The 22,691-nt window shown below is 39.7% G+C and overlaps 1 protein-coding gene across 4 annotated transcripts in view; it reads right to left on the reverse strand.

The window, feature by feature from the left end:
• The window catches only part of CALD1 (caldesmon 1), a 201,818-nt gene that overhangs the window by 92,339 nt on the left and 86,788 nt on the right, over window positions 1-22,691 (reverse strand). For all 4 annotated transcript variants that reach the window (XM_011972146.1, XM_011972144.1, XM_011972143.1 and 1 more), the window contains exon 3: window positions 19,045-19,156. In XM_011972146.1, the coding sequence (XP_011827536.1) occupies window positions 19,045-19,115 (71 nt within the window). In that variant the 5' untranslated portion in view covers window positions 19,116-19,156. The remainder of the gene's footprint in view (window positions 1-19,044; window positions 19,157-22,691) is intronic.

Raw genomic sequence — 22,691 nt, forward strand, 5'->3', positions numbered from 1 at the left:
TGTGAGCCACCGCGGCCAGCTTCTACTGGCCATTCTTTCTTTACACTCATTAATATTGTGGATTACAGTTGGACTCCACTTGCTTCAATCTGGGAGACCTAATGCAATTTGACCCTTATGCATTGTATTTCTCAGAAATGCTCTTCTGTAGAATCTTAGGTACCTTTATGATGGTAGCCTAAGGCAGGAGATTAGAAATAGAGTAGGAGAAGAAAGCTTTTCCATTTTAAGATGCTATTTTACTTTGACGTTATTGAGCAGTGAAATCAAGCTCTTATTAAGATTAAAACAAGAAAAGCAAATGGGGCCTTTTTTTATCTCGCTAATTTATAGAATAACAACCAGCCTGGCAGGTTTTTAAGGGAAAATATTTAGTAAAAAAAAATATTCAATTTTCTCATTTCAAAGCCAGAAGCCATCTGGAAAGCTTTTTAATGTTAACACATTATGAAGACAACAACAACAAAAAAATAAAATAGATGATACTTAAAAAAAAAAAAAAAGCAGACAGTCACTTCAAATTTGAAAGCCAATGATCTGAAATATGAATTCAGCTTTCTAAAATATGTTGCAAAGTAGAGAGGGCTGAAGTAATCTGAGATTCTCCTAGGTATTTTAGAATTCAGTCTTTCTAGGATAACTTCAAATTACCTTTCCTTCTGACCTTTTCCCAGTAGATCTAAGAATCAAAAATTAAGCTGAAAGGTAAAAATACAATTCTGAGGCTATTCTATTGTGCTTCTGGGTCTATGTATTTTGAGAGTTCCAGTTCACTAACTTTATTTGAATTACAAATTTTATGTTAACAAATTAACCAAAGGGTATATTTTATGATGAAGAAACTCCATTTATAAATACTCCTCCTCCTTCTTCCAAATAGCACTACTCAAGGAGCATAAACCATTTATAAAAATGCTCGACTTTACTGGAAAAAAATAATTAAGTCCTCGTATTTTGATTAAAAAGTATTGGGCTCTAATGTATTACTTCATTCTTTTTCTTTTTTCTTTTTTGGTCCATCATTACATCCCAATATTGGAAAACCATTTACCATTTGGAATCTAAACTTTGAACTCAACTTATATGTTAAACACTACATTCTATTGTATGCTAAACATTCTGTTATCAGAAAGAATGTTGATAAATACATGCCAGAGATTGTCCCTACCCTTATCCTACTTCTGCCCATTCTTCTGGGATTAACTGGATACTTTACTCCTCCTGACCACAAGCTTGATCTTTCATTAGAGAAATTTTTGATTATGCAGTTTGTTCACTGTTGGACTCCTGTACGTTTGGTATAAACCCTTTAATTTGATGATTATCTGATTTATAAGGCAGATACTAATTGCAGATATACTAAGGGCTTGAGTACTAGAGTAAATAGGCCAACAAAAGGAAATGGACTCTTACCAAATTCATATCGTTTGCCTCCACAATGCAACTAAATAAGCATAAGTGGTCAAAATTATATGTTGTAAAAGTCCAATTATCCTTAATTATCAAAGAAATACATGAGATAAATCTCTTCATTTCTCTAGAGAAAAGATATGGAGTTGAAATCGCAATGGCTTGAAGGCTCAGCAAAGGAGTGATGAAACCCCAGGAGAGGTATTGATGGTGCCAGCATTTAGAAGACACAACAAATGTCACTGACATTTCTGCCTCCCTCACAAGTAGCTTAGCAAATTTGTCACAGTTGTGCCTTAATACACAGATATGGACTAAAGTATTAGTGTTCATTCAACATTGTATGCTGTCTTGGAGAAATAAAAATGAGTAAGATGTAGTTTCTGATCTACAGTTGCTTTCAGTTTGGTGGAGAAAACAGATATGAGAACAAATAAACATATAAAATAGATGATAATAGTTAACATACGTAAAAAGTGCCATGTAAGACCTAAGGTGGGAGTAGGGGTCTCCTAGTAAGCACAGCACAGTTTCCTTCTGATTGGGATAAAGCTAGAATTTTAAATCTTCTGCATTTTCTCCTCAATTCACATCTAAAGGAAAAGGGAAGATAAAATGGCTTTGGCTCTCCTAATCTGCAATTGAGGTCCTAAGCCCTCTCCAGAGGTGACAGGCTCTAGGCAGAGTGACGGTGACATTTTATTTCATTGTGTTTCCTCAGCATCTGATTTTTGACTGCCTGACAGCCAGTCAGCTAGCATAAGGTAGTAGGGTAAGAAGTGTGAAAATTCCTTTGAAACGTAGCACATGACCAGCATGAAACCTGCAACTCTCCATGTAGTTAATATAGAAGTGAATCCAATGTAATCACCCAGGCACTTCAACATGATAAACGTATGTCATGCGCATTACCCTTCACACTTTCGATGACATTTTTTCTATATCTTGCTTAATTTTCTCAGCCACCCTGAGAAGTGTTAGTTCTCTTTTATAGATAAGGAAACCCTGATCTGCTGAACTTTTATCCGGTGTCTTTTCTTTTGTCCTTGATTTAAAAGACAATCTCTTCAGCAGGAGTTAGAGGACATTTAGCTCTAATGTGGTAATACATTGAGAGTGGGGCCTCGCACAATGCAAAGAAAAGAAGTGCCAGAGTTGCAGTAAATGACAGGGTTTCCGGATTTGACCCTGCCACTGACTGTGTGCTCTTGGACATGTTGCTCTACAGACTGTCCAATGATTTGGGCTTCCAACCCCCTTTCAGAGAATGTAGGAAAGACAGCGTATGTTAATTTCTGATGACATAACCCAACTGGACACCAGAATCTGTGTTCTAGAAGTAATTCTGCACTTCAGGCAGAGTTCTCATGGGAAACTGACACCTTTCTGACGGGTATATGTCTCTGATTTCAGCTCTACCATAGCTCTGACAATGCCACAATGAGACATAATTTGTATGACGTGAGGCACTTAGGGACTAAAGGATTTGGGAATTTCTCCCCGGCCTCAGTATAGAGTTTTAAAAAACTTCATTCTGTTCAGTTCAAAAGCTACTGGGCATCTGTAGCAATGATAATTCCTAGGTAGCCAGGATATGCTATGAAGATGCTGGCTCAGGGAAAATACACTCTCATGGTTAGATAGGAAGAGTTAAAGGATCTTAAAAGGTAGTAGCAGGAAGGACAGGAATCAAATATCAGTTCTTTCTACATCACAATTTTTGCCTAAGACCTCTTAATAATAGGTCCTTTCTCATCTTCATCAAAGGACAAATAGTGAGGGAATATTAGATCCCCCAAATGAGCCCCCACTAAAAAAAGATCAAGATCTACACAACAGTTTTGATTAGAGAAACAGAAGAATTGTTCAAGGAAGGAGTGGGCAGAGATATACATGTATTGTATCTGCCAATCATGCCTTGGGAAAGATGCAGTGTGATTAGACCTGAGGATGCTTCTTGTCTTTGAATCAGCCTGATAACCCATCACCTCATCCTGCTTGTTTGTTTGCTCACTTCCTGCTCATTTTTCATATTAGTCTCTTGAGTCTCCCCCCACCTCCAGAAAACCTTCCAACAGTGTAAAGTTTTCTGTGGGAATAAAAAATGGGTTGACTGCTGTTATTCTAAGCGGGCACAGTAGTGCTACTAGCTCCAGAAATAAAGGACTCTTTCATTACCTAGTTGCTTTGGTGCCGGCTCTGAGTTATCTAGCTTTTATTTGGAGAGCCCCATGAAGCATACAAAATTCCCACCGGACAAAAAGACCCAGGCTACCCTTAGAAAAATAAAAAGCACATATTGAGCAATCCGCTGGAAACTGTCAGCTGAGTTCCTAAATGATACAGGAAAACAGAACCCAGTGAAGATGTGACATGGGATAGTCCATGTCACCCACAATGGAAAATATGAACATTGGAAGAATTCCTATTCTAAACAATGTGGGGTTTTAAATACACTCTCTGGAGACTCTCCTGAATGTACAGGCTTGTAGCTGCTATTTATAGTGACCGATGTGTACTTTACTGAGATTTTTATCCCAACAAAGGAACTGTATGTGATGTAGGGAGTTATTAAAATGGAAAATAAGCCCTCACATTCTAACCTAGTCATTGGTACTCATCTCAAATGCGATGTCAAGTCTCACTAAAATAGATCAACTAGAAGGAAGGCCAGTAAAAATTATAAAATACTTTAAAAGAAATTTAATTTTGAAAAATATTCAAGTCTACCTACCTGGTAACTTCCACCAGGCTAGCAAAACGTTAGAAGCTTATTCAAACGGTGAATAAATACAAATGGTTTCTAATTAACAAATTAAGCTGTTCAATGTAAGTGAATGTTTTTAAAGTTATTTAAAAGGGTTTAAAAAAGTTGTACTCTCCAGTGTTTAAAAACTAAACCATGGAATGTAGCTTACATATTTAACATGTTAACCAAACCCTTTATTTATAAATAATTCAAAGTTGTACTTTACTAATATCCCTGAATAAATGATTAAAAATTCAAAAACAGTCTGAGTTAATGCAGATTTAGGATAGGCTAAAAACTGATCTTCCACTGCTGATGAATAGTGCTCATTAGATAGCAAACTAGTGGAAAGAACTGATTTTGTTCACAAAATATGCACATGATTCCTCTTTAACCTGATTCACAGATGAATGAGAATCCACTTACACAGCCACCACATTGGTCCGACATGCTCATGATTCACGCCCTGTGGTACTTTCTTGTAGCACCATTTAGGGACCTTTGGGATAATAAAGGTCAAGAACTTCCTTGGAAGACTTGAAAGCAACTGAAGTCATCATTTCTGTCTGCCAGTTCCACCTGACCAAATGACAGCTGCAAATGCAGATCTGTGACTCCTGCTGGCCAATGAGAAAACCAAAGGGCAAAAGAGAGAGGTTCAATATAAATATTGGATGGCTTTCATTACTTTTTTTTCTTTTTTTGAGACAAGGTCTCCCTCTGCTGTCCAGGCTGGAGTGCAGTAGTTCTATCATGGCTTACAGCTCACTGCAGCCTCTAACTCCCAGGCTCAAGTAATCCTCCTACCTCAGCCTCTAGAGTAGCTGGTACTACAGGCACACACTGCCACATCCAGTTATCCAGCTATTTATTATTATTATTATTATTTGTAGAGATGAGGTCTTCCTATGTTGCTCAGGCTGGTCTCAAACTTCTGAGCTCAAGTGATCCTCCCACCTCAGCCTCCCAAAGTGTTGGGATCCCAAAGGAGTGAGCCACTGCACCTGGCCTATATTTTTATTTTATTTTGATGAGAATTCTTTGTTCACACTGTATACTTCTTACAACTTTAGACAGCATAAGGACATTTGTCTTGTGTGTTTATTTTTATTATTTCTTGAGGCAAGGTCTCATTCTGTCACCCAGGCTGGAATGCAGTGGTGACATCTCAGCTCACTGCAACCTCTGCCTCCCGGTTTCAAGTAATTCTCCTGCCTCAGCCTCCCCAGTAGCTGGGATTACGGGTGTCCACTATCATGCCCGGCTAGTTTTTGTATTTTTAGTAGAGAAGGGCTTTCACCATGTTGGTCAGGCTGGTCTCAAACTCCTGACCTCAAGTGATTTGCCCGCCTCAGCCTCCCAAAGGGCTGACATTACACGCAGGAGCCACCATGCTCAGCCTGTCCTGTGTGTTTAGAAAGACAAACTTCTTGCCCTCTCAGGGAAGTGGGCTCTCACTGATACCTTTACCTGAGAGTCTGGAGAGAATCTTTGGAATGCCTGGATCCCAGGGCCCTGGAGAAGCTAATACCTAAATTCGTATGATCTCATTTCAAATTTTATTTTAAAATAAATGAATTATTCAGGACACCGGTTACCACTGGGGGTGGGGAGGTGAAGGGAAGGGATTGGAGGGGAGCCTGGGGCTTCAAGGGCATTGGAAATGTCCTAGGTCTTAGGATGTGTGGTGAGTTTATAGGATATGCATTAGGATGAGTTAGAACTTCCATATATATTACATAGGATTACTTTGTATGCATCAGCTTTTTCATAATTAAAATGAATAAATTAGTAATTTGGGATATACTTTTTCAAAATCATTTTGTAAAAATTAGGCCAATGATTTTTCTTCTGTTATTATTACAATATTTATATATAGTGTTGGCACTCAGAGGCTTCTGGTTGATGCTTTAATGGTAATGAAACCATAGATTATGCAACATGAAAAGAGAAATGATAATTTCACAAGGCAAAAAGAGTATTTTAAATATAGTCATCCCTCAGTATCAGCAGGGGAATATAAATGCTACATACATAGTTGTTACACTATATTGTTAAGAAATAATGACAAGGAAAAAAGTATGTACATGTTTAGCACAGATGCATCCATGGTAGGCCTAACTACATTTTTGATCTGAGTTGGTTGAATCCCCAGGTAGAGAGAGCTGACCATACATGATTAATTAAATGATATACACACATACACATATGTATATATAATTGTGACAAAGACCTTGATATGTACCAGACTATTGTATGCTTTTGTCTTGATTTCAAACAAGCAGGGAAAATGGAAAAGCATTCTTGATAATAAAAAGGTAAATTTTCTTTTTATATAGAGACCTTTATATCCGTAATTGTCCCGTCACTTTCAAGGTAGCTGCTAAAACAGATTTGAAGCAGAGAAGAGATTAGACACTGAGCCATCTGACACATGCAGTTGTACCTTGTTCAGTGATACCCCAGGTGGTAGCTGCCAAAAGGCTGAGTTTCCTGGGAGGTGACCCCAGAGAGAGCTTTTCTGAGAGCACCTTTCTTACCATGTCCTTCAGCCAGCAGGAAAACAGCAACAAGAGGTAACAGACTGAGCACTAATCATGTTTGAGGAATTGCCAAGCACTTTATAATCTGCATTAAACCTTATAAGGAAGAATTGTTCTGACAACCATTTTCCACAAGATGAAATAGGCTGAGAGGTGGAGTAGAACCACCCTTAAGAATCCAGCTGGGATTCTGGGATTTGAATCCAAGTCTTCATGACTCTAGATCCTACTCTCTGAAAGGCACCAATGGGCTGAGAGAGGCGGAGTAGAACCACCCTTGAGAATCCAGCTGGGATTCTGGGATTTGAATCCAAGTCTTCATGACTCTAGATCCTACTCTCTGAAAGGCACCTGTCCCACTGCAAATCTGTCCCATCCTCCCCAAAGATAGTAGTGATAAATGTAAAATAATAAGTTTCTCTGTTAAGAATCAAATCAGTTATCTTTTTCATATTTAGAAAGAAAAGTCATTTGATGAATTTTCTAAAAACTGGTAAGAATGGAGAAAGCCTACATAACTTAGTTTCATAATTAAGCTTTGTTTGAAGAAATCATGCTAACACAACATTCACCAAATAAAAAACTTCTAAAATTGATGGAAAATGGGATTGTAGTAAGTCCCCATAGTTTTTTTGTCCTTGTTGACAAAGATGGCAAAGTTTGATTCCCAGTTCCTGACAATTAACTGGCATCATTCTGCCTATCCACTCATCTTTCTTTGTTTTTCACTTTATTCACTGTAATCTGACCTAATCTCCTTTATTTAGAAATATTATCCATAATCGGTTTTTAAGTTTTAAAAAGCACTCTACATGCAGTACATTGTAGAATACACTCTTTTCCAAAAGTATGTTTTATTTTCCTAATCAATAGCCATAGACTTTTTTACAGACAGCAAAATGAGGATACCTTTGTTTGTCCAGGGGCCCACACTATGCAAACAGCTTAGCTGGGTGATCTTGAGGGGATATGTCTCCTAGGCTTGAGTTTCTTCATATTTAACAGGCAGTTTTAAAATTCATTAGATCAGGGATTCTTGGCCAGAAGGCATCAGCCCCAGGAGGTCTGCGGACGGAGGTTCATGATGCCACTGAATGTAAGTGCCAAGTTTGGTGGGTGCATATGTGCATTTTTCTTGGAGGAGGGTCCAGAGCTTTCATCAGTGCCTCAAAAACAGTGTGTGGTCCAAAACTGAATACATAACGTTCCCCTACGGAAGATGATTCATAAGGTCAGAGACAGCCTTAAGTTTTTAAGAGTGATGATGTGACTAAGTCCCTGTCCTAATGATGTAGAGTCTTGCTGAAAAATGTCCAGTGAAAAGTCAAGAATAGTCATATCAACAGCCTTCTTTGCCTTAAGCAGGGAAACTCGATCTTCTCTGTTTCTATTTTTCTGTTAAATGGGAATAACACAGGAGATTTTCTGAGGGCAAACAAAATAATGACTGTGCCTACACATGTAAGCCATTTACCTGAAGAAGCATAAAAAATAGTTCAACTAGGCACAGTAGTCTTTGTTTAGTCTATTGCTGCTGCAGGACTTTCCTTAGTTCAGCTAAAGACAGGGTTCTTGTCTGTCCCACTGCCACGAAAATTTGGGCTCACAGACGGTTTAAAGGTTGAGCAAAGCAGGATTTTATCGGGTGAAAAGCAAGAAAAGGGGGAAACAGGGACTCTCCCAAGGCCAAAGTCCCTCTGCTAGAGCACTTACCGCCCGCCATTTGAATCCCCCATTCTGCACAGGAAGAGGTGGGGCCAAGCTCCTCCCAGCTGCAAACCTCGTGAACTTCCTGAGACTCCACCTCAGTGGGCAGGCTGGTTGGAGTTTCTCCAGGGACCCCCTCCCACCTGGCTGTCTCATTGCCGCATAACTGCCGTGAATGAATTTCCCCCATCTTGGGGAGCTATTTTGCCATTATGGAGATTATGGATTTTCAGCCAAGACCACCAGTTAAAACATGAAAAATTCCATGGATCAATTTGTTTCAGTGGGAAGGCTTTGAGATTTGGGGCAGGCAGGGAGAACCAGGTTGTAGTCCCTAGCTATAGGAAGCTGAACATGTTACTTAGACTTTCAGACTCAAGGATTCCTCAACTGTAAGTAAAATATCCAGGTCATAGGGTTGTTTGGATGATTAAATGAGATAATGTATATAAAGTATATCACCTAGTACCTGGAATTTGGTTGATGTTAAACAATTGATGGTTCATTTTCTTATTAATATTAGACAAAAAATTTGGCTGATAGTTTTTTCTACTTGAGAACTATTTTTCTACTTGAGAACTACTCTAAACTTTTAACGTGAAATTCAGAGAGATGTTTTAGACATTATATTTAAAATAACGAATATGTCATTCATGAATTAGAAAATCAGCCTCATGTCTACAATATGTGATTTTGAACTCCTCATGGAGCAATTATATTTGCCAGGTAGACTTCAATGTTGCCAAGGGTTTAATTCTTTCCCAACTGCAATAAAAACATCTCAACAAAGTCAAGGTCAGTATAGAAAAGAAGCTTTGTGGTGAGGATGCAGGAAGTTATAATGACCGAGATGACAGAGACATAAAATTCGTATTCAGGGCCAGGTGCAGTGGCTCATGCCTGTAATCCCAGCACTTTGGGAGGCTGAGGCGGGCAGATCACGAGGTCAGGAGCTTGAGACCTGCTTGGCTAACATGGTGAAATCCCATCTCTACTGAAGACACAAAAAATTAGCCAGGCGTGGTGGCACATGCCTGTAATCCCAGCTACTCAGGAGGCTGAGGCAGGAGAATTGAACCTGGGAGATGGAGGTTGCAGTGAGCCGAGATCACTCCACTGCACTCCAGCATGGTTGACAGGACAAGACTCTATCTCAAAAAAAAAAAAAAAAAAAAAAAAAAATTGTGTTCAGTAAAATTGCATTTTGTCCCAAAGGCCAACCCAAACACTATAACAATTTTAATAATAACATCTAACATTTTTTTGAGCATATAGTATATGCCAGGCATTGTGCTAATTTTTCTACATCCATGGGCCAACTAGTTTAATCTTTTTTTTTTTTCAGACAGAGTTTCACTCTGTTGCCCAGGCTGGAGTGCAGTGGCGTGATCTTGGCTTACTGCAACCTCTGCCTCCCGGGTTCAAGCGAGTCTCCTGCCTTAGCCTCCCAAGTAGCTGGGATTATAGGCAACTGCCACCATGCGCAGCTAATTTTTTGGTTTTTGTTTTTGTTTTTGCAGTTTTTAGTAGAGATGGAGTTTCACCATGTTGGCCAGGCTGGTCTTGAACTCCTGACCTCAAGTGATCTGCCCATCTCAGCCTCCCAAAGTGCTGGGATTACAGGTGTGTGCCACCGTGCCCAGCCTAATCTTTACAATGACTCTATGAGGCATTTTTATAGATAAATAAAAAGGAGCAAGAAATATTTAATTTATCACAAGGTAACCCAACTAATAGCTCTCTCTCCAAGTCAGGATTTGAAACTAGGTCTATCAGACTTCATCACTCACACACCTAACTACCACATCATCCTCCCTTTCCCTAGGTGATGGAGGATTGTTAAATTATAAATGTTACATATGGAAACAAACAAAACAAAACAAAACAAAATTGCTTTTTAATATGTAAATATATAGACTTACATATTTGTTACCCTTTTTTTGCAGCTAAGAATGCAGTGATGGATCAGCATGTGAGAGTCTTAAGAATCTAGATATTTAATTTTTTTGTACCAAAATTGGTTATTGAATGGATGCCACTTTGGGTAGATCCTCACTTCTTGATGTTCTACTGGCAACCATAGCATAGGATAATTTTAGGTTTAGAGAAATTGTTAGGCTAGTGGAAACTGGTCAAAGTATGTCATCTTTACCTATAAATTGACAAAGGTAACAAATAATGTCTATTTAGAGTGAGTCAGAGGAAAAAAGTACAAGAGGGAGAGGATATCAATGTGTATGTGTATTTTTATGTGACTGGACACAAACAAATAAAGATCCCTATACATGGAAATTATCTGTTTCATCTTGTTCATGCCCCTACATTCAAGTTGGACTGAAACTAAAGAAATAGATTGTAAAAAGTATAAATAGATATCAAAACGTATAATTTTTATGTCAAATAGATATGAAACCTTCCAGAAATATTTTTAAATGTCTTTCAAACCAATTTCTTGAAAACAAATTTTTTTTTTTTTTTTGAAATGGAGTTTTGCTGTTGTTGCCCAGGCTGGAGTGCAATGGCGTGATCTCGGCTTGCTGCAACCTCCACCTCCCGGGTTCAAGCAATTCTCCTGTCTCAGCCTCCTGAGTAGCTGGGATTACAGGCACACACTGCCACGCCTGACTTAGTTTTTGTATTTTTAGTAGAGATGGGGTTTCACCATGTTGGCCAGGCTGATCTCGAACTCCTGACCTGAGGTGATCCACCTGACTCAGCCTCCCAAAGTGCTGGGATTATAGGTGTGAGCCACCACGCCCAGCGACAGATCTTTTAATCTGAAGGTATGTGGTGACTCACGCCTGTAACCCCAGCACTTTGGGAGGCCAAGGTGGGAGGACTACTGGAGTCCAGGAGTTCAAGACTGGACTGCGCAACATGGTGAGACCACATCTCTACAAAAAATAAAAAATAAAAGTAAAAAACTGGATGGCAAATTCTAACTTTCTTTTGCCTCCTGGAGTGATCAATTTTCTGAGAGAATTGAAGGGAAATTTTGAGCAAATATAGCTACTTTGATAATTTAGATAGTTTCAAAGGAATATTATATTTAACTTCTTAATGGAAAATAATGTTCTGATGATAAAATAATAGAAATTTCATTTTAAAAGATTTTATTTAAAAATGTCAAGGTCCTGATGCTAAGCATGTTGAATAAGTGTGTGTGTTTGTGTGTGTGAGGGGGTGTGTGTTGTATAATCATTGATTGGTCATTTCTATTAAATCATGTAAAAAAGTCTCAGTGATACAGTTCTGGGAGGGGACTTTAGAGACCCCATGGATTTTTAAAAATTGCTTCTTTTTATAGTGTAGTAAAAATGTTTACTTTCAAATGTCTAATCATCAAGCTTATTTCAGAGGCCCATAAAAATGTATGAATGATGACAACAGCAAGTGTTTTCATTCCCTTTATTTATGTCTGTGAGCTTCTGAATCTGATAACGTAACTCTACAATAGGGGCCTTTCTTCTGATCAGTGAGAGGAACTCATGTTGGGTGCAGAAAGCAGGTGCTGGGAATGTAATGAGCACATCTTGGAAAGTGAGAGAGCCGCTTGTTGGGGAACCAAGCCCAGTGTCGGGCGAAGTATGTCTGCTGGAGATTTTCTCATGGATAAAATCTTCGCTGCTGGTTTCTCCGAAAACACATCACAGCTCCTCAAGCCTGTTATCCCAGCACTTTGGGAGGCTGAGGCCGGTGGATCACCTGAGGTCAGGAGTTCGAGATCAGCCTGGCCAACATGGTGAAACCTCGTCTCTAATTAATACAAAAATTAGCTGGGTGTGGTGGCATGTGCCTACTCGAGAGGCTGAGGCAGGAGAATTGCTTGAACCTGGGAGGCGGAGGTTGCTGTAAGCAGAGGTGTTTCCACAGTACTCCAGCCTGGCCGACAAACCGAGACTCCACCTCATCAACAAAACAAAACAAAACAAAAAACAAAGAAAATAACCCACAGCTCAACATTCTTTCGGCCAAATTTTTAAAAATCACTTAAACTGGTGCTAATTCTTCCAGCTGAGACAACGCAGTCCTTCCTCAAAAACTGTTACCGATCACAACCACTCAAAGCTCTTCAATCAGTCACGAATTCCTGCCTTTCGTCTTGCCTACGGTGCTTGTATCGTCGATGATGTGCAAAACAATAAACAAGCCTTTCATATTTTTATTTTTTATTTCCGTGTTGTAGAGAATCAAATTAGATAATATTAATAATGAGTTTACTGAATGTTTATTAGATGAATAACACTGTGTTAATACTTTCATGTGTTATCTTTTTACATCCCCACAGAAACCCAGTGAGGTGGATACTTTCATTACCCCCATTTTGTAGAGGAGGATACAAAAGATTTGAAAGATTGAATAATTTGGTAGATCCCATAGTTAATAAGTGGCAGAGCTGGGATTTGACACTATAGCTGCCCAATGCTGAAGCTCATGGCCCTTAACTGCCAGCTATGCTGCCTCCCACTATTATACATCTGGGGGTTGCCTCATTCATATCGAGCATAAATGTTCCATTCAGACATAGCTAGTTCTGGGGCCGGCGGCAGTCCATCTTTACTACGCACACATAAAATGTGTAACTTTTTTTTATACTTGCTGAATAGGAAGAGAACTGAGTTTCTCTCTCCCTCTTTCCTGGCCAGAAGTATGTATTTCCTGGAGATGTAACAGTATATGCACACATAATCCAGAGCAGACAGATTAGGAGGGCAGATGGGAAGAGACACAGAAACAAACAAATCGCGTGTTGATGGAGATGCACGTGGACCAAGGAAGAGGCACATGAAGATACACCAAGGAATACAGAGATGAAGGCAGAGGAGAGGGATTGAAATAAAAGACAGAAACAGAAAAGGAAGCAGAATATAGCTTTTTTAATTTTAATTTTAATTTTTTTATTATTATTTTTGCTCTATCGCCCATATTGTAGTGCAGTGGCATGATTGTGGCTCACTGCAACCTCCGCCTCCCAGGTTCAAGTGATTCTCCTGCCTCAGCCTCCCGAGTAGCTGGGATTACAGATGCCAGCCACTATGCCCAGCTAATTTTTTTGTGCATGTGTTTTTAGTAGAGACAGGGTTTCACCATGTTGGCCAGGCAGGTTTCGAACTCCTGACCTCAAGTGATCTGCCTGCCTTGGCTTCCCAAAGTGCTAGGATTACAGGAGTGAACCATCGCATCCGGCCAGAATGTATCTATTTAATGTTTTACTCCCATGAGATTGGTGGAGAATAATAAACAGTGAAACTACATTTTTATCTATTTGTTCAAATGAGTAATTGCTTTTAAAATATAGTTTAATTTGAGATGTGGGCAAATAGTGCCTTTTGCTTAGAAACAATGCATTAAGGATTTTCACTGATTACCTGCTCATTCCATTCTGCCTGCTGAAATTTTTTTCTCCTTCTTTTGGTCATGATTGCTCTAAAGTTACTAATCCCCTTAGAATAGGAGCTTAGTGACCACTGGGACACTATCTACTGGTGACCACTGATTCCTATGGTTTGGTATAGTATCTTGCATTTTGAAGGTATTCAACATCTGTATTTTTTTTTTTTTTTATGACGAAATGAAGTACTTCCTTCCTTTTTGCCAAATCTAAAGACCTTATCTCAAGAACTCAGAGTGAGAAAGCCAAATGAAAGACAAGGACAAGGTAATGGCATAAAAGTTGCACAGGCTAAGGGGCAAGATAAAGAAGGAAAAACTTTTTTTTTTTTTTTTTGAAACTGAGTCTCACTCTGTCGCTTAGGCTGGGGTGCAGTGGTGTAATCTCAGCTCACTGCACCCTCTGCCTCCCAGGTTCAAGCGATTCTCCTTACCTCAGCCTCCAGAGTAGCTGCGATTACAGGCACCCACCACACACCTGGATACTTTTTGCATTTTTAGTACAGACGGGATTTCTCCATGTTGGCCAGGTGGTCTCAAACTCCTGACCGCCCACCTCGGCTTCCCAAAGTGCTGGGATTATAGGCATGAGCCACCGTGCCCGGCTGGAAGAACGTTTTTTGATGCACTACGTTTGCAGACGAGGTTATTTGAAATGAACTGGGCTAAAACCCTTAGAAGGAGATATGTGGACGATAGAGTCTCAGGACAGCTCGGATGCAGTGAGTAAATGCCAGTCCCAAGCACATGCAAGCCAGCATGGCACAAACCCTGCAATTAGCTTGCAAAATAGTCTTTGAAAAGGTCTATTTCTGAAGAATAAAATGTGTAAAAATTCGGTTTATTTTAATCTATGGTTATAACACTGGGGAAAAGGACAAGTTTTAAATTGTTTATCATTTCAACGTAAAACTGCACCTGGTAATCAAACTCAATACTAATAAAAATAAAAATAACAGGGTATTTTTATTTGGAAAGCTTTTATGGGTAAGGAAAGTCAATGGACTTTCTCTTCTCAGTAGTATGCCGTCCCCCACACTGTCTGCAAGGGTGAAGTGTACAAAGACTGTGGGTCATCTTTAATAAGTATGAACCCATACGGGGTACATGTTATGTCTGAGGATATAAAAGTATAATTCCTCGATCTTTACTTGGTTTTAGATAGGTTGAAAAGGGTTAAGCACATATTTCCCAACACTGTTACTCTATGGGTCTATTCTCAGTACCCAAAATAGAGCCTGTTTGTGGAATAGATGCCCAGTGAAAGTGTGTTGAGAGTAAGTGAATGAATCTGCAGCTCTGAGCCTTGGAGCCACTCTATTACCGGTAGTTGGTAACTGCCCTCCAGATCAGGGATGCAATCTTTGTTTTAGTTCCCTAAAATCAAAGAGAAGTTAAGTCTTCTTCCATCTGGGCTCAGGTATACTGCATAGGGCCATAGAATTATTTTTTTTCAAAATAGAAAATTGCTTTAATTTTTATTTGGCTTTAAATAAAGTAACATATGATCGTTGTAAAGAAATATCTACAATACCAAAAGCAAAAAAAAAAAAAATTAAAATGACCACCAATACCCCAGAGAAAATGGCTAGTCTTATTTTAGAGGAGGAAGCCAAGGTCTGGAGCTAAAGGAAGAGGGACTTGCTCAGGGTCTCACGTGCCCTTTGTCTTCAGATCAAAACCATGATTTTAGATGGCCTTGATTTCTGCTTCTGGCCACCTATTTCCTGCACACACCCTGCACTTTCCCACCAGAGCTGACTGAACCATAAAGCCTGACTTTCACTATTCCCATAAATGATCAGATTTTACAAAATTCTGAAGGGTGGACATGGACTTACCAAATCTCAGAATAGCAGAACTAGAAGGTTCACCTTGAAACATGGAAAGGTAAACTTAGTACGAGTATAAGGAAATACATAAGTACTACTCTTCCTTAAGAAGAAAGAAAGAGCGAGAGAGAGAGAGAAAAGGAAGGAAGGAAGGGAAGGAAGGAAAGAAGGAAGGAAGGAAGGAGAAGGAGGGAGGAAGGATGGAAGAAGGAAAGAAGGAGGGAAGAAGGAAAGAAGGAAGGAAGGAGAAGGAGGGAGGAAGGATAAGAAGGAAGGAAGGAAGGAGAAGGAGGGAGGAAGGATGGAAGAAGGAAAGAAGGAGGGAAGAAGGAAAGAAGGAAGGAAGGAGAAGGAGGGAGGAAGGATGGAAGAAGGAAAGAAGGAGGGAAGAAGGAAAGAAGGAAGGAAGAAAGAAGGAAAGAAGGAAAGAAGGAAGGAAGGCAATGAATGGAAGCAAGAAAGAAAAGGAAGAAAAGAAGAAATAAAAACAGAAAAGAAAACAATATATTATCCCAAAAGAAGTAATACAGACAGAAATGTAAGTTAAACAAGGTTAGGATTAATTTGTGTACGTTTATTTTAGGTTATTCAGGGTACATAAGATTTACTGTGTACATTCCTTTTACGTCTGAATGTAAAAGAATGAAGAAGACAAATTTAAAAAGAAGACAAATTAAAAGAAGACAAATTCTTCCACACAAAACAAAAAAAGTCGAAGGAACAAGCCATGTAGCTGTGTGGTCAATTCTTAAGCAAAGTCCTGAATCTGAAGAAATTGGGTTTATTCACTCTAATGACAGTATGGCTCTAACCACAGCAATTTAGTTCTGTCACACCTCTGTCAATGATTCCCTGACCCCCTGTTCACATGGAAAGGAAAGAAGCTGACAATGGCAATCTAGCCTGATGCCCAATGTCTACATCCCCAGTCCTGAGCCTCTCTAGCCACAACTCTATCAGGCCTGCCCCTACCCCCTGACCTGTCTGCTTTCTGATTCTGTTACACTTTGGTTTACTAGCATGCTGTGAGGTACATAAAGGCAGGAACCATGTCTACTTCTTTACCACCATTATTTTTCCCATCCTTAGCACACTTAAACCTGGTTAGTGCTTAATAAATAGTTGTTGGATGAAGATATTTTGTAGACTATCATGAGAACTTGAGGTGAAATAACACAGCATTGGAAGGAATAAGAGGTGTGGTTCACTGAGCCCAGCCACCGCCCACAAGACTTCCATGTCCACCATGTCCACTCAGCACTGAGCCTCATACTCTCCCTGGTTCTCCCCCATCTCCCTGGTACATTGTCTTCTTTGATGGTTTCCATTATACCTTGATGATCGCTCACTTTTTCTATGCTTGCTTTTTTGGGAATATCCCTTCAGCTTTTGTACTGGCACCACCATACTGTGTCTGCCCAAATTTATTTCTCTAATAATGATTTCTCTCCCTTTTTGAACAAAGAGTGAAATTTCCTATCTCCACATGCCTGCAGGAAATCTCTTTTTGGATGTGGTTTCTACCTGAAATTAAACACTGCTCCTCTGACCATTCAAGAAGGAAATCCTCCATTTGGGACAAAGCAGAGACTTTCCTTCCAGCTTCTCAGATGTATATTCTTTGGAATCATCTGTAAGTTCTTCGCTCTCTTAAAAGGTTTGCTAATTCTCCCTCTGTAAAGACTCTCATATTTGATCTTTCTTCATTTCCACACCCACTGACCTGATTCAGGCCTCATTATCCTACATTCCATACTATCTCTTCCAGTACTGGTATCCCCATATTCTAGTCCACTGTAGATAAGTTTCTCTAGCATAGTGTCATCCCATATAACTCCCTTGTTAAGTCTCTGTCTATTCCTTGTATAGCAAATAGGAACAGCCAAGATATACAAGTCCAGTCCATTTTCCCTCAAACACTCAACAGGTTTCTTGCACCAGGATTCTTATTTCTACTTCTGCACTTTTGCCGGTGTCATTCCTTCACCTAGACAGGTTCCCTTTCCCTTTTCATCACCATCATTACCTCCTCCATGGCTCACCTCCACCAAGAAACTTTCTCTGACTAGTTCCATTGCAGGATGATGACTACCTTTCCTTTTCTTGGCATGATGGTTTAGCTCTGGCTATGCTGCTATGTTGTTTCTTACTTGTTTGGCTAGTGGTAATGGTTAATAATAATAGTAGCTATCATTTATGAAAAACTATCATTTACAAAAAACTACTATGTGTTAGGTACCTGACTAGGCTATTCATGAAGCTCAGTAATCTTCCCAACAATCACACAGGCTATGTAGATATTATGCCTATTTTATATATATGGCAACTATGGCTTAAAGAGAAAAATCATTTGCTCAGGGCCACACAGCTTGTAAATGGCAGAGCTAGGATTTGAACCAACAGAATGCAGGTATCATCCATAGTGCCTTGTGGACATGTTTAGTCATTTCATGAATGGCAGCTGACTCTGGCCAAGTTTATCATAGGCAGTTATTTTATCTTCTGCTTTTGCATTCTCCATACAAATAAGTAGAACATAAGAACAATACTTTTCATTATAGGTGTAAGTTTCCACTTTTCTACTTTGGGATCGTTAAAGAGTCATCTTTCATCTGTGCATTGGAGTTACTGGGAACAAAATCGATTTGATTTTAAGGTCATCGTTTAACATTTTTCTCTCTGTGAATGCCTCACCTGCTTTCTCAAAAGAACATCTGATTTAAGTCACATCAAATACCACACTGTCCTTTGTTCTGAGGCCTAAAATGTTAAAATATGCATTTATGCCCCAGGTTTTATATGCCAAAGCTTTATCTCCCCAGTTTGACCTCGTAGTCACCACTCTAGAGGCCTCACATGACATGAACAGCTTCCAATTACACCCAGAATCTCCTCGGTAACATAGCCCACTGTTAACCTGTACTATGTAGATCCGAAGAGTTCAATACTTTTCTAATAAGAATGAAAATTTTTCACAAGATTCATCCAGGGCTTTTTGCGTTTTTTGTTTTTTTTTTTTTAGATTGAAGACTCTCATTTCCTAAATGGTTCCAATATTCAATACTTGGCATTTTCCTGTCATTTCTTATTATATAAGCCTTTTAAATCTTCACTCACACATTACTTTTGTCATTTAAGACATTCCAATGTGAAAGGTATTGATTAAATGGAATTATCAATATGCAATTATCAATTGATTCCTCTCAAATTTCTCTTTTTCTTGATCCTTGTTTGTTTTCCTTTTTTAAATGCTAAATTTAGAGTCTTAGCAGAAAAATTTTCCATAACTACTTTTGCAAACAGTTTGGTGTGCAGTATGACCACATTTGGCCTCTCAGAAGGATGGTCTTTGAGGCCTGAAACCAACGTTGTTAATAAGGGAATACAACTATTTTTCACCCTAGATCCTTACCTTTCTGCTTCGAGTCGCATCTCCTCCCTCTTTTGCCTTCTAAGTTCTCTGCGACGTTCAAAATCATCCATGGTGTGATTTCAGGTTCAGGGAGACCAGATGACGTCTGGACCTGAAGGAGAGGAGGTAGAGTCAATATCATAGATAAATAACTCAGTGTGTTACCTCTCTTTCAGTCACTGTGGACCCTCTCCCATTTGCCAGTCTCCTGATTTTTCTTTACTCTTAGAAAGCTGATAAGGTAGCCAGTGATCAATTTCTGACTCCTGAGCCAAGTTAAATTCAGTCTCATTCATGAATCTCTTAGAGACAAGTGAGTAAGATCCCAAGATTATATATTCTTTTAAGAAGACCTCAGGAGACAGAGAGGTTTTGAAGACTTGAAATATTGGTAGAATCACTTGAAATTCTACTGAATGATTTTGTTCTTTGTAACTTGCTGAACCCCAGACCAAAGTTATGAAAAAGTGAACAAAGAAGGAGGAAAACAGGAATGATAAACAGAAAAGAAAAGTGGCAAGAAGAGGAATATGTAGGAACTAGGAGAAAAGTGAAAGCGAGAAATAAAATAATACAGTATCTAGGCATATAATGTGCATATTCTCAAAGAAGCATCAGGATTTTAATAAAGACTGCAGCAGTAACATCATGAATAAACATCATGAAGCAACATTTTTAAAAGCAGTTAAGTGGTGATCAAGCTGTTTTCCAAGTTCTAAAATCTCTGCTCTTTCTACGGATGTAACCCAACCATTTTACCCTTTCCTACCTCCTCTGTGATGGTTTTAATTCCGGAAAGACCTTCCCCTTCCAACTCTTTAAATGAGGAGCCCGTTTCCCCTGCGTTTTTGTGCCATGGAGTCAAGTATTCCAGAATTCCCCTGCAGCCCCCAAACCCAAAATGACTACCAGAAAGGGGGAAGCGGGCTCTTTTTGTCCTTGCTTTGTTTACAGAGCTGTCAGTGGTTAGTTAAACTCGGCCTGGAATCTGGCATTTAAGGCCTGCTTGAAGATTGTTTCCTGTGCGGAACGGGAGGCCTCCACTTCCTCTGGAATCCTAGACTCTCTGCTGCACTCGAATCACAAAAATATTTTCCAGCCCTTTCTGTGCACATGAGACAAGCCATTTGCCCTGTGTGAGAAAATAAGGAGCTGTACAAAACCTAAAGCCATCACACCTGAAGGCATCTTTGTTTGAAGGAGCAAAAAACAAAACTTCGATTTTGAAGCCAAGTTCAGAAACCTTCTTAAATAAATTGTCCAATTCTTTTATTTTCAAATGTTTTTTCCCCTCTTAAAAAATCCCACAAAAACAAAAATAAAAGCTCAGCCAACAAAAGCAAAACTATACAATGTTTGAATTTTTCCCCTTTTTATCATCTAAGGTGTTATTAATGTTGCTTATAAATCTTTAGAAATTCAAATCTTGGTGTTTATTTGGAGTTTTAAATTTTTGGTGTTTATCTATCTTACTCTTACCAAGAGTACTTCCTGAGGCTTTGCTAGCTGTGAAAGAAACAACTCATTTTCTTTCTTATTATTTCATCAACCATGAAGAAATTTTTCTACACTTTCCAATCTAGTCTACAATTATCAGAATGGAAAAAGAAAAAGTGATTTGAGAGTTCCCTAAGAGGCCATCCGAGGGCCCTTCTCCCTGGGATAGGCTCCTGTTCTGACCACAGGGCAGGAGTGTGTGACGACAGCCCTGTGGGCAGTAGGATCTAAACTCATGGACTCGAATGCCAGGTATAGTGGGAGAGCAGACTCTTCTCTTCCTTCAGTGTGGTCTTTTGTTGCATATAAAGTGCCCCTTGAATAACTTTAGCAATAGCAAACAGACATGGGAAAAAGAGATCCATCTATAAGCAAACAATTTTACCTTTTAAAATTTATCCAAGTAGCTTGAAGAGCATCCTCTAAGCCTCTGTCTGGTTTTTGCTCCTACCTCATCAAATTTAAGCTGTCATTCTGGCTGTTTGTCAGCAACAGTGGTTCTCAGCCTATACCTCTGGTGGAGGTGCTAATGAGCAGTGAAATGAGTATCTCCAAGCAGGCTGGAGACGTACATGGACTGCAGAGCCCAGCAGTGTCTTGGAGTACTTAGAGGGAAGTGAAACTAACATCGTGAGGTCACTTCCGCTGGCCATCCTCACTGGCTCTCAACCCACGCAAATTCTTTTTCTACTACCCATTCTCTTCTCCCACTTCTCACCTTCTCTTGCTTACTTGGGCACTTTTTCTTTCCCAGCCATAGAAAAACTACCTGTCGTTTGAGTGCTGCTGAGTATATATGTGGAGGCACCCAGAGGGAGAGAGAGTGTGTGTGCCATTTCCTACACACCAGTGCTTTTCTAGGTGAGGCTTTGTGCACATGAGTGGGTGTAGCTTAGAGGAAAGCACAAAACCACATCTGTGTACCATGTGGTATGACTGTTGGTGGTGTGTGTGTGTGTCTTGTATGTGGGGGAGAGAAGGTGTATGTGTGTATGAAAATTGTTCTCAGTATCAACCCAGGATGGGGCTGGAGATCCTCCTTCATCCCTGCACCCTTACATCACAGAGCTTTTCGGCCCTTCTCCAGCATCTTCCCTTTGTAAGAGGAGCCATGTCTAGGTAGAATGGTAAGTGATTTTTTTTTTCTCTTCTATGTCCCCAGGCAGTAATCCCTCATTTCCTGCCCTACCCCTACTCAGTGCTGAATTCTTTTCAGCAACATTGGTTAGGAAACAAACTCTCAACCAATGAAGGGATGAAAAGTCAAGACAGGGAGATTCCATCAGTCGTGAGGCTCTGGGTGTCACAAATAGTGTGAAAGAGCTAAGTATTGATGTTTGTGACAGATGGGTTCTTGGAGAGTTTTATGAAAATCTAAATTTTTGTGCTCAAGGGGGGATTGTGGTCATGCTATAGAAAGATTTACTGAGGTGGCTTCTTTCGTAAAGAGGGGAAAAACAAAAACCTTAACAGAGGCAGATAAGTCATGACCTATGGACATGTCTGTGTTTTCAGTATGGGTTCTCATAGATTGGATTTTCTTTTAACACAAGGTCTGCCTACACTGCCATGATTAAGAAATAAGTCAGTGTTAAAGTTTTAGGCCAGATGCAGTGGTTCACGCCAGCAATCCCAACACTTTGGGAGGCCGAGGTGGGTGGATCACTTGATGTCAGGAGTTCGAGACCAGCCTGGCCAACATGGTAAAACCCCATCTTTACTAAAAACACAACAAATTAGCTGGGCGTGGTGGCAGATTACTGTAATCCTAGCTACTTGGGAGACTGAGGCAGGAGAATCACTTGAACCCGTGAGGTGGAGTTTGCAGTGAGCTGAGATTGGGCCACTTCACTCCAGCCTGAGCAACAGAGCGAGACTCCATCTCAAAAAAAAAAAAGGAAAGAGAAAAGATTTCAATCATCGAACACATTGCCCTTCCTTTTTTTTTTCTTTTTTTGAAATGGAGTTTCACTCTTGTCACCCAAGCTGGAGTACAATGACGCGATCTCGGCTCACTGCAACCTCTGCCTCCCACGTTCGAGAAATTCTCCTGCCTCAGCCTCCCGAGCCCCTGGGATTACAGGTGTACACCACCACGCCCGGCTAATTTTGTTATTTTTAGTAGAGACGGGGTTTCACCACGTTGGCCA

Source organism: Mandrillus leucophaeus, unplaced genomic scaffold (genome assembly GCF_000951045.1).
Source record: "Mandrillus leucophaeus isolate KB7577 unplaced genomic scaffold, Mleu.le_1.0 Scaffold1276, whole genome shotgun sequence".
Taxonomy (NCBI): Eukaryota; Metazoa; Chordata; class Mammalia; order Primates; family Cercopithecidae; genus Mandrillus; species Mandrillus leucophaeus.